We start from the raw sequence: 11,288 nt of genomic DNA, 5'->3' as shown, positions 1-11,288 counted from the left end.
CGCAGTGGGGTTCCCCGTCCCCCCGCTGGTATTTAGGGCACCAAGTCCCTAGAAATGCCACCTGTCCCTCGGGGGTGCTGCAGCCAGGAGGTGCAGTACTTTAAAAACAAAGAAAAGGTTAAAAACCAAGAAAACGGTATGGTTTTGGGGTGCAGGGCAGCGCGGAGCGGCCGATGCTGCAGTCCCCCAGACTCGTGGGGGGCACGGAGGAGTCCGGTGTGGGTTTGGTCCAGTCCAGGCGGGCGCCGGGCTGGGCAGGCCGGGGCTGCACGGCCCCGGAGCCTCGGGCGGTGCCGGGTGCTGGAGGGGACCGAGGGGACCGAGAGGACCCAGCGGGGGGACCCTGCGGGACCCCGGCAGCGCGGGGAGCCCGGCCCCGCCCACCCCGGCGAAACCACGCCCACCCCGCACAGGCCACGCCCCCCGCCGACAGCCGACAGAACCACCCAATGGGCGCCGGGGATACGAGCTAGGCCACGCCCCTTTCCCCGCCCCCGCGCGCTGATTGGCGGCCGCCGGCGCCGGTCCGCACATGGGCGCTGTGCTCGGGGCCGCGGGTTCGAGGCCGCTGTTTGGCTCCGCTCGGCTCGCCTCGGCTCGGCTCCGCTCCGCTGCCCGCCCGCCATGGCCCGGCGCAGCGCCCTCTCCATCCGCATCGTGGAGGGCAGGAACCTGCCCGCCAAGGACATGTGAGTGCCCCCGCGGGGGCCGGGAAAGGCTTGGGGCGGCGGCATCCCGGAGGGACTCCCCTCTTTCCCAGGAGTGCTGCGGGGTGTCCCCCCAACAGGTCCCTGGTGGGGACACCACCCTCGGGGCGGCTTTGGAGAGTCCCCCCTGCTTTGGGGGCTTGCTCAGAATGGTTTTGGGGGGCCACCAGCAATGCATGTGATTTAGGGGCTCACCCCAAGGTGGCTTTAGGATCCCCTTTTGGGGTATCACCCCTTGGGGTATTCCCTCCAGGATGGCTTTGGAGTTGCCTTGCATTGAGGGTTCCCCCCCAGGGTGGCTTTAGGGTCCCCTCCAGCGGTGTGTTTACTTTGGGGGTTCCCTTCAGGGTAGATTTAGGGTACCTCCCAGCAGTGCATGTACTTCGGGGGTTCTCCACAGGATCGCTTTGGAATCCCCCTTGCTTTGGGTTTCCTTCAGGATGGCTTAGCGGTTGCCTTGCTTTGGGGGTTCCCCCAGTGTGGCTTTGAGATCCCCCTTGCTCTGGGGGTTCCCTTCAGGAAATTTTTGTGTGCCCCCAAAAGTTCGCAGCGCTTTCGGGGCTCCCTCAGGGGTGCTGTGGTTCCCCCCCGATTTGGGGACACCCCCCGGGGATGGGTTTGAGGTTCCCCCCCAGGATCACCCCGTGCTCTGGGATACCCCCAGCAGTGTTTTGGGTACCCCAAGCAGTGCTCCCAGTTTGGGGGCTTCCCCTGTGCTGCCACAGGACAGGGCTGTCCCCACCACACAGACACCCCGCAGGGACCCCCGGACGCGCAGCAGGAGCCGGTACATCCATCCGCAAAGGAGCAGCGGCTGCCCCGGTGCTGTGTCTCCATTCCCGGCTCCATCCCACCTGGCTGAGGTGCGGGGGGCAGCCCTTGGGTCGGGATTTCCCTCCCGGCGGATCCCGGTGTTATCCTCATCGCTCTGGCCCTTATGGGGTGGGATGTGGGGACAGCGCCGGGGTGTCCCCAGCCACCACCAAGGCAGCGGGAAGCTGCTGAGGAGCGCTCGGCAGCCGGAAAAACAGCAAAAATCCCTGCAGCCGTCATGGAAAAAGAGGATAAACAAGGAAAGAAACATGACTTTTTTTTTTCTTTCTTGTCTTTTTTTTTTTTTTTTTTTAAATCCCGTGTGTCAGGGCCTGATTTTTAAATCCCTTGGCACAACTCCCCGCCGGAGCTTGACCCAGCACGGGCAGGCTCTGGGTTTTGGGAGAGCCGGGAAGCCCCCCGGGTGCCACAGCGCCTGAAGCGGAGCTTTCCGGACCGGTGGCTTTGGGACGTGGCGCTGGGCTGGGACAGCGGGGAGGGAAACCCGAGCGCGACCTTGTCCGTGTCTGGCCCCGGCCCCTTCCCCTCCGCTCAGGGGATCCGGTTCCCTGCCCTGGCACGGCTTTTGGGATCGCTGGTTTCCTCCTGGGAATTCCCTCCGCGGGGTGTCCCCGCTGCATGGGCAGCTCAGACCCTGCTGGCAACAGCCAGAGGTGATGGAGCACCCCCAAATCCCCGTGGGGAACCCCCAGATCCCACAGGATTTGGCACAGGGAGTTACGGGAGCCCCCCCCAGCTGAGGCTCTTCCCCCCATCTTCATCCCAGGAAAGCAAAGGAAAGGGTCTGCCTGACTCTTTAAAAATGGTTTTCAATTTTTAAATTTATTTTACTTAATATTGATTTTTTTAATGCGACATTTAATTTCTTTTATTTGAATTCCTATTTTATTATTTATTTATTTTATCGGATTATTTTATGTTGGGTAATAAACAATGACAATATTTATTAATCTTTTATTTACTATAATCTATTCTAGTTTTATTTTCACTTTTTTACTTTTTATTCCTTGTTTTTATTTATTTATTTATTATTACTTTTAAATTTTTTTTCATTTTTGCCCTTTTCTCTTTTTTATTTCTTCATTTATTTATTCTTTTATTGTGTTATTTTTTCTTTTTTCTTTTTTCTTTTATTTTTCTCTTTTCTCTTTTTTCTTTTTTCTTTTATTTTTCTCTTTTTTCTTTTTTCTTTTATTTTTCTCCTTTTTCTTTTTTCTTTTTTCTTTTTTCTCTATTTTTTATTCTATTTTTCTTTTTTTTTGATTCTACTTTTCTTTTCTTTTTTCTTTTATTTTTTCTTCAACTGATTATTCTATATTTAAATTCACTTTTATTTTTTATTCTATTTTTCTTCAATTTATTATTCTATTTTGTCTTTCCTTTTCAATTCTATTTTTTATTTAAATTTCTATTTATTTTATCACCACCCCCCAGGGCAGAGCAGCACTGCTGCCTACACCAGTTAATTTTTAATTCCAGCCCTCCGCCGTTCCTTTGCCGGAGGGGTGGCTGCGGGTTCCTTCCCCCTTCCCCCAGTCCTGCCTGTGCTCATTTCCTCTTTCCAAAGCCCGGCCTTCCCCTTTCCAGCTCCTTCCCTGCCCCCAGCGTGCCGGGGTGGGTGCCCAGGCCAGCCCCGCACCCACCGAGCCCGCAGCGCCACAAATCCCTTCGCGACATCCCGGGACAGAGGCTCTGTGCGGGCGATGTCACCCAGCGCCTGCCTTTGGAGCAGGGATTTATCCTCATCTAAAGGCTGCGCCTCGCGTGGCAGCTCGGGCACCTCCCACCGAGGATGGATTCTTCCCATCCTGTGCTTGAATCCCTGGAAAAACGCGATGCCTGAGCGGCTCCGCGGCGTCCGGGGGTCGTGGCTGTGCTGGATGTCCCCGCGCTGGGGACAAGGGTTTGCCGGTGCCGTCCGGGGCAGCCCCGCGTTGCCGGGCACGGCTGGAGCGGGCAGCTGCTCCCTTTCCGCCTGCCCGCTCCCGGCATCCCCGATGGTTTGCACAAGGCAGGAAATGTCAGCAATGGGCTCCGATTAATGGCACTTCACCCGCGGCTCTCCTTAAAAATCCTCTCCGGAGGGCGGCTGGGATGGAATGGGAGCGGGAGCCGGCGAGCAGCTCTTGGCAACCTGCTGCACTGCCAGCCCCGCGGGGCCAAAGGGATGGAAGCGCCTGGGAACACGGATGTTATTGTGGTACCCGGGATGCACAGCCCAGAGAAACCCCTGCAGCCGCGTTTAGCGGGGCAAGGAGTCCCCCAAACCTTTTCAGTCCCCTCCAACCCCTTTTGATTCCCCTAAACCACCTTTTGGTCTCCCCCAAGAACCATTTCAGTCCCCTCCAACCCCTATTGAATCCCCCAAAACCCCTTTCAGTCCCCCTTCAAAACCCTTTCAGTGCCCTCCAACCCCTTTTGATTCCCCTAAACCACCTTTTGGTCTCCCCCAAGAACCATTTCAGTCCCCCTCCAATCCCTTTCAATCCCCCTCAAAACCCCTTTCAGTCCCCCTCAAAACCCTTTCAGCCCCCTCCAAGCCCTTCAGTCCCTTCAAAGACCATTTGGATCCCCTGAAACTTTTTTAATTGCCCCCAAAACCTTTTCAATCCCCCCAGCAGCTGGCTCTCAGCCTCCCTGGATTTGGGATGTGGAAATCACTCAATGCCTGGGGTCCCCAAGCCCCCACCCGTGCATCCTCCCTTTCCCCAGGACATTTGTCGTTGGCTGACAGTGCCACTGGGGTTGGTGTTAATGAGTTATCCATGCTCCAAGCAGGCTGCTCCGTGCCAGTGGGATGGGAGCCACAGCCTTTCCATGACCTTGGCCAGCCCCCAGGTCCCATCTCCTCTGTCCCTGGCTGGAGTCCCCACCCCTGACCCTGTTTCTGATGAACCGGGGCAATAAGCTGTACAGCCGTGATTATTTTTGGGCAAGGATGACTTGGGTTGTCCCCAGGGAGGAAGCATGGTCAAAGCATGGTGGTCACTGCCCTTCACACCCTCTGCATCCCTGGGGGTGTCCCTAGGGGTGTCCCCATCCCTGCAGTGGTGTTGGGGGTCTGGGAACATTCTGGGGCTGGAGGAGGCTGCTGTGGCCTCACTCCTGGTGTGTGAAATTGGGCTGCAGGTGCCTGAAGCTGCTTTGGGGAAAGGGTGGGTTTTGTTTGCTCCTTGCCTTCCTGTGTGGAAGAGGAAAAGCCACTTCTGGCTGCCAGCAGGACGCAGCAGCCGGACACGGCCAGGGAGGAGTGTCCCCGGTCTGGAAGCGCAGCCGGGGTCACCCTGTGCTGGCAGCTGTGGCCAAGTCCACCCGTGGAAGCCTTTGGAGCCTCTGGAGCCCAGCTTTTCCCTCGGGGCTTTGTCTCTACGAGGTCTCCGTTCTGTGAGGGTGTCAGGGCTGAAGGCTTTGGTCACCCATGGCCATAGAGCCCTGTGGGTTGGGTGGTGGCCAGGCTGTGGCTGGTGGCACTGACAGAGCTGTCCCTTGTCCTTCTAGCACGGGGAGCAGTGACCCGTACTGCATCGTGAAGATCGACGATGAGGCCATCATCAGGTGAGTGGCCCAGGTCACTGGCTGGTCCCTAAAACTGCTGGAGCCCCAAACCTTGCTCCTGGCAGATTTGCTGCAGGCACATTATTATTATCATTACTGTTAAGATCATTATTTATTATTATTTATCTTTCATTATTATTCCCTGCTTTGGGCTGAGATGCTCCTGCAGACACAAGGGGGTCTAACAGCTCATGGGCCTCTTCCCCTATAAGCCACCCCTGTGTCTTGCCAGCCCAGAGCCACGAGACAGGACAAGGACAGGGACAGAGACTCATCCCTGCCCCCAGCCATGTGTTCCCAAAAGCTGGGAAGGTCCCCAGAAGGGGAGCCCTGTCCCCTGTGTCACCAGTGCCACCTGCCCCACAGGACTGCCACGGTGTGGAAGACGCTGTCCCCGTTCTGGGGGGAGGAGTACGAGGTGCAGCTCCAGCCCAGTTTCCACAGCATCTCCATCTACGTCATGGATGAGGATGCACTCAGGTATGGTGGGGGCTTGGCCTGCGGACTCGGTTGGTTGCTTTGGCTCTGTGCATGCTCAGCCCCAGTGTAGACACCAGAGAATCCACCTCTGGCCACGCTGCCCTGGGCTTTGGGACACAAATGGGTGAAGTTAATTCCCGAGGTTATTGTCCAGAGGGTGGCTGATGTGCTCCATGGGGACAGACACACCGTGGTGGCCCCCGTCTAGGATCCCCCAAAGCGGGGGCTGTCCTGCCTGGGCACCAATCCCGCGCCATGTCCTGCTTCCCACTTTTGTTTTCCAGCCGTGATGACGTTATTGGGAAGGTCTGCATCACCCGGGACATGCTGGCAGAGCACCCCAAAGGTAGGGGACAGAGTGGCCGGGGGGTCCCAGCAGGGACCCATCTCCCACCCGCTGGACGAGCTGGTCCTGCGGGGTTCCCCAATGACCCCTCCATGGGGATCCCCCCTTTTCCCACAGGATACAGCGGCTGGATGAGCCTCAGTGAGGTGGACCCTGACGAGGAGGTGCAGGGGGAGATCCACCTGCGGGTGGAGGTCCTGGGCAGCCAGGGCAGCCGGCGGCTGCGCTGCTCCGTGCTGGAGGCCAGGTGAGAGGGGACACGAGGGTGACAGGGGCTGTGTGTGCAGCTGGGACAGGGGTGGTGAGTCCCAGCTGCTCCATGATTCAGTTTCCCTGGTGTATCTGGTCCCTTGGGTGCAGAGCATCCTCCTCACCAGCCAGCAGCTGACGGGGGTGCTGGGGCAGGGTCTACCTCATCTGTAGGTCTTTGGGACATATATCTTGAGATTCCTTGAGAGGGGAGTGGGTGCCATGGGTGCCCGTAGGTATTTTGGGAGCTTGCTGGCAAATTCTCCCTCTTCTCGGCAGGGATTTGGCCAGGAAGGACAGGAATGGTGCCTCCGACCCCTTTGTCCGCCTGCGCTACAACGGGAAGACACAGGAGAGCACCGTGAGTGCGATTTCAGCCATCCCCAACCTGCCAAAGGTGCAGGTGGAATCAACCCACGGGGAAGCCAGGAGCCATCCCTGTCCCCCAGCACCCCCAGCTTGGTGTCCCTGAGGGACAGATTCACCTGGCGAGGGGACAAAAACCTGTTGCCTTTGCAGGTGGTGAAGAAATCCTGTTACCCACGCTGGAACGAGACCTTCGAGTTCGAGCTGGCCGAGCCCGCCGGGGAGAAGCTCTGCGTGGAGGTGTGGGACTGGGACCTCGTCGGCAGGAATGACTTCCTGGGCAAGGTGAGCCCCCCAACCCTGTCACTGCTGCCAGGGTCCTGCCCAGCTGCACACCCAGCCCTCTCCTGCCTTCCCCTCCCAGGTGGTGTTCAGCGTCCAGGGGCTGGAGGCGGCCGGGCAGGAGGAGGGGTGGTTCAGGCTGTGGCCGGACAAGTCCAAGCCGATAGAGGACGAGTGAGTTTTGGCAGAGGGTGTTGGGCTGTGCTGGGGGGGGTCCCAGTGTCCTCAGGGGCATTAGGGAGGGGATTTTCCTGGGAAGCATCATCCCTTTGGAGGGGTAGTTTAGAGTGTTGGGCCACCTGCTTGGTGAAGTACTTATCCATCCACCACCCACCCACCCATCCATCCTTTCATCCCACCCACCCACCCCGTGCTCCTGCAGGTGCCGAGGCAGCCTGGGCTCGCTGCAGCTGCAGGTGAAGCTTCGGGACGAGACGGTGCTTCCCTCCCACTGCTACCAGCCCCTGGTGCAGCTCCTGTGCCAGGAGGTGAAGTCAGGGCGCCAGGTGAGGGGTCCATGCCCAGCCCAGCTCTGTGCTGTGGTGTCTGCCTGCCTCAGGCTGTCACATCATGGTGCCTCTCTCCTCCAGGATGGCCAAGTGCACCTGGTCACCCTCCTGGACGAAACCACCACGGCCGAGTGCCGGCAGGAGGTCGCCATCAACTTGGTCAAACTCTTCCTGGGCCAAGGGCTGGTCAAGGAGTTCCTGGACTTGCTCTTTGAGCTGGAGCTGGCCAAGCCCTGTAAGGCTGGAGTGGAGGCTTCCCATCATCTCCTGGGGCTGCAAAACCTCCAGGGCCTTGTGCGGGGATTTTTTGGGAGCGATGGTTGAGGTGGAATCTGCTGGGTTCATCCCAGCAATTCATGGGCTGAGGTTGGTAGAGGAGCAGGTGGTTTGAGGTTAGGAAATCCCCGTAACCCCCATGGAAATGGCCAGGGGGGCAGGGCACAGCCTCTGGGAATGCCCCCCTTGATGCAGCTGTCCAGGGATGGCTTGTGTCCGTCTCCCAGGCCATGGACCCTCTCCTGTTTTGCAGGTGAGCCCAACACTTTGTTCCGGAGCAACTCTCTGGCCTCGAAGTCGATGGAGTCCTTCCTCAAGGTGCCACACCACCCAAAACCTGCTTTTGCCAAGTCATCCTGGCCCTGGGCTGTTCCCAGGGGCAGAACTGGGAGGGCTGGTGTGCTTGTGCCTTCCCCTGGGGCTGGAAGGCTGGAGAAAATCCACTGGGTGACCCTGGGGGTGTCAGGTGCCAAACCTGCGGCCCATCACCGTCCCCTGTGTGGTCCCTCGGCAGGTGACAGGGATGCCATACCTGCACTTTGTCCTGGGACCCACCATCACCCGCGTGTTCGAGGAGAAGAAATACGTGGAGCTGGACCCCAGCAAGGTGGAGATCAAAGATGTCGGGTAAGGGGCTCGTGGGGTGGCAGGGCAGGGGTGGCCCCAGCCCTGGGGGTGACAGTGACGGTGCTCGCAGGTGCTCGGGGCTGCACCGGGTGCAGACGGAGGGCGAGGTGATCGAGCAGGGCCGCCAGCACCTCCAGTCCTACCTGGCGAGCTCCTGGACGCCATCGTCAGGTCGGCCCCGGCGTGTCCCCCCGTGATCCGCGCCGCGTTCCGGCAGCTCTTCCAGCGCGTCGGGGAGCGCTTCCCGCAGCACCAGGTCGGGCTGCGGCGGGGGACGGTGTGGGGTCAAACAGGGGCATCCCCAGGGGACAGGGCTCTCTGGGTGTGGTCCCCAGCTGTGGCCAGTGGCGTCTGCTCTCGGGCAGGGGGGCAGCGAGCGGCGCCCAAACAGCAGCCCTGGACACTGGCGCATCGCTGTTTGTGGGGTTGTCCCATGCTGGGAGAGACCCTCACGTGTCTTCCCCACCCCCTCGGTGGTCACAGCACGCCAAATTTGTGGCTGTCACCAGCTTCCTCTGCCTGCGCTTCTTCTCGCCGGCCGTGATGACCCCCAAGCTGTTCCAGCTGCGGGACACCCACGCGGACGCGCGGACCAGCCGCACGCTGCTGCTGCTGGCCAAGGTGCGGCACGGGCCACCGGGGCGAGGCTTTGGGGTGCCTGGCTGTTTCTTGCTGGGGACAGCTGGGGCTCCTGGGGGTGACGCTGCCACCCCCGGGCTCTCCAGGCCATCCAGCTGGTCGGGAACATGGAGCCGGCGGCCGGGCGCGCCAAGGAGCCGTGGCTGTCCCGCTGCTGCCCGCCCTGCAGCAGGGCACCGCCCGCATGAGGGACTTCATCACCCGCCTGGTGGGAACGGAGGAGGAGCTGGGGGAGGAGGAGGGTGAGGGGCGGCCGCTGGGGCCCCCGCCGGCCGTGGTGAAGGAAGGGCTGCTCCTTGTGCCCAAGACCCGGGGCAAGGGCCGCTGCTCGCTGCTGCCGCCGGCAAGAAACTCCACTTCTGCCTCACCGGGGAAGCCCTCAGCTTCGGCAAGAGCCCCAGTGCAGAGGTAGGGGGTGCTGGAGGGGCGGGGGAGTGGCAGCGGGGTGGCACTGACCCCTTCTCTGTGTGTGTCCCCTCCATCAGCGTATCGGTGCCATCGCCCTGGGCGATATCCTGGCGGCCGAGAAGGTGGAGGAGAAGAGCTTCGGCAGCTCGCACGTCATGCAGGTGCTCTACATGGGTACGGGCGGGCAGCAGGAGACAGCCTACCTGCAGTGCAAGGTGGGCGGGGGCAGCGGGGACACCCCGGGCGCTGTCGCAGCCCGGGCGCTGTCGCAGCCCGCGGGTTCCTCTGCCTGTCCCCTCTCCCGCAGTGTGTCAACGAGCTGAACCAGTGGCTGTCAGCCCTGCGCAAGGTGTGCGGCAACAACCCCCGCGTGCTCCGCTCCTACCACCCCGGCGTCTTCCGTGGGGACAAATGGAGCTGCTGCCACCAGCGGGACAGGACAGGTACAGGGAGGTGGCCCCGGAGCCCCTCGGGGCTCTTGGAGGGGTCTCCCTGTATGGTGACCCTGCTGCCCCGCAGGGTTGGGATGCGACCGGACCCGGCACGGCGTCACCCTGCAGGACTGGAGTGACCCCCTGGACCCCACGGTGGAGGCTCAGCGCCTCTTCCAGCACCTCCAGGGCCTCCGGGGGACCCTCAGGTGAGTTCCTGCCTCCGGGAGACCCCCCCTGCACCTCTCCTGCAGCCCCTCATCCTCCTGCCAAGGGCCCGTCCCTCTCCTCCCCCTCTCCCCAGGGAAAAGTACTGGGAGCTGCTGGAGCCCGAGGATGCCCAGAACGGCCCTCGGGGTGAAGGTAGGTTGGAGGTGGGGGGGTTTTGGAGTTCCTATTGGGGGTGTTCTGGTTGGGAGATGTCCCCAGGGGTCACAAGGGGCTGTGGTGGTTTGGGGGTGACTCCAGGGAGACTGTGGGGTCTCACTGTCCCTACCCTCTCCTGCAGATGCTGCCCTGCCCGAGGGGCTGAGCCAGCTTTTCGCGGTGCTGGGGGACCTGGAGAGTTGTCACCGCCGGGCGCAGCCCCCGGCCCCCGCGGCCCCGGCCCTGCTGCAGCTGCAGACGTGAGAGACCCAGAGTCCTCCCGCCTGGGGGACCGCGGCCGAGGCAATAAAGGCACTTTGTACCCTGCAGCCGTGTCCTGTCTGTCTGTTGGGGCTGGGGGCGGGCACTGGTGGTGCTACTGGTGCCATTTACACTGGTGACATCTCTTAGCATCCCACTGGTGGCCTTACTGGTGGTGGCCTCACTGGTGGCTCTGCTGGTGGCCTGATGAAAACACTGGGGGAGTTCTCTTGGTGGTGCTAGTGCTGCTGGCACTGCTGCCATCGCTGGATGTCCCTGCTGCTGCTGCTGGCACCGCTGCCATCGCTGGATGTCCCTGCTGCTGCCGGCACTGCTGCCATCGCTGGATGTCCCTGCTGCTGCTGCCATCGCTGGATGTCCCTGCTGCTGCTGCTGGCACCGCTGCCATCGCTGGATGTCCCTGCTGCTGCTGCCATCGCTGGATGTCCCTGCTGCTGCTGCTGGCACCGCTGCCATCGCTGGATGTCCCTGCTGCTGGCACTGCTGCCATCGCTGGATGTCCCTGCTGCTGCTGCTGGCACCGCTGCCATCGCTGGATGTCCCTGCTGCTGGCACTGCTGCCATCGCTGGATGTCCCTGCTGCTGCTGCTGGCACCGCTGCCATCGCTGGATGTCCCTGCTGCTGCCGGCACTGTGCCATCGCTGGATGTCCCTGCTGCTGCCATTTCTGATGGCCCTACTGCTGCTGGCGGTTCTGTTGGTGGCCTGGTGAAAACACTGCTGGTGGCTCTACTGGTGGCAGCACTGGTGCCATCACTGGGGGTTCTGCTGGTGGCCTATTGCCTGGCAGTGGTGGCATCCCTGGGGTCTCTGCTCACGGCACTGCTGGTGTTACTGGTGGCAGTGGTGCTGTCACCAGTGCCCCTGCTGGTGCCATTTCGGCTGGGCACCGCGGCCGTGTCTGCAGTGGGGACACCGCTGATGGCGTCAC

The 11,288-nt window shown here is 61.0% G+C and overlaps 1 protein-coding gene across 1 annotated transcript; it reads left to right on the top strand.

Annotated features, from left to right (window-relative positions):
- Nucleotides 1-543: 543 nt before the first annotated feature.
- Nucleotides 544-10,402, top strand: LOC104691229 (ras GTPase-activating protein 4-like). The gene is given in 23 exon segments (XM_039563144.1): nucleotides 544-689; nucleotides 5,040-5,096; nucleotides 5,463-5,576; nucleotides 5,861-5,922; nucleotides 6,040-6,169; nucleotides 6,451-6,532; nucleotides 6,691-6,822; nucleotides 6,902-6,993; nucleotides 7,202-7,325; nucleotides 7,410-7,563; nucleotides 7,858-7,922; nucleotides 8,119-8,231; nucleotides 8,302-8,372; nucleotides 8,375-8,487; nucleotides 8,715-8,852; nucleotides 8,957-9,014; nucleotides 9,017-9,195; nucleotides 9,198-9,278; nucleotides 9,356-9,493; nucleotides 9,586-9,721; nucleotides 9,798-9,918; nucleotides 10,014-10,072; nucleotides 10,218-10,402. Coding segments are annotated over 23 exon segments (2,406 nt in total). The 5' UTR covers nucleotides 544-624; the 3' UTR covers nucleotides 10,340-10,402.
- Nucleotides 10,403-11,288: the final 886 nt, after the last annotated feature.

The sequence above is a fragment of the Corvus cornix genome, chromosome 19, assembly GCF_000738735.6.
Source record: "Corvus cornix cornix isolate S_Up_H32 chromosome 19, ASM73873v5, whole genome shotgun sequence".
Classification (NCBI taxonomy): Eukaryota; Metazoa; Chordata; class Aves; order Passeriformes; family Corvidae; genus Corvus; species Corvus cornix.
The sequence above is the reverse complement of the archived record's forward strand: the minus strand, read 5'-3'. Positions and strand labels throughout refer to the sequence as shown.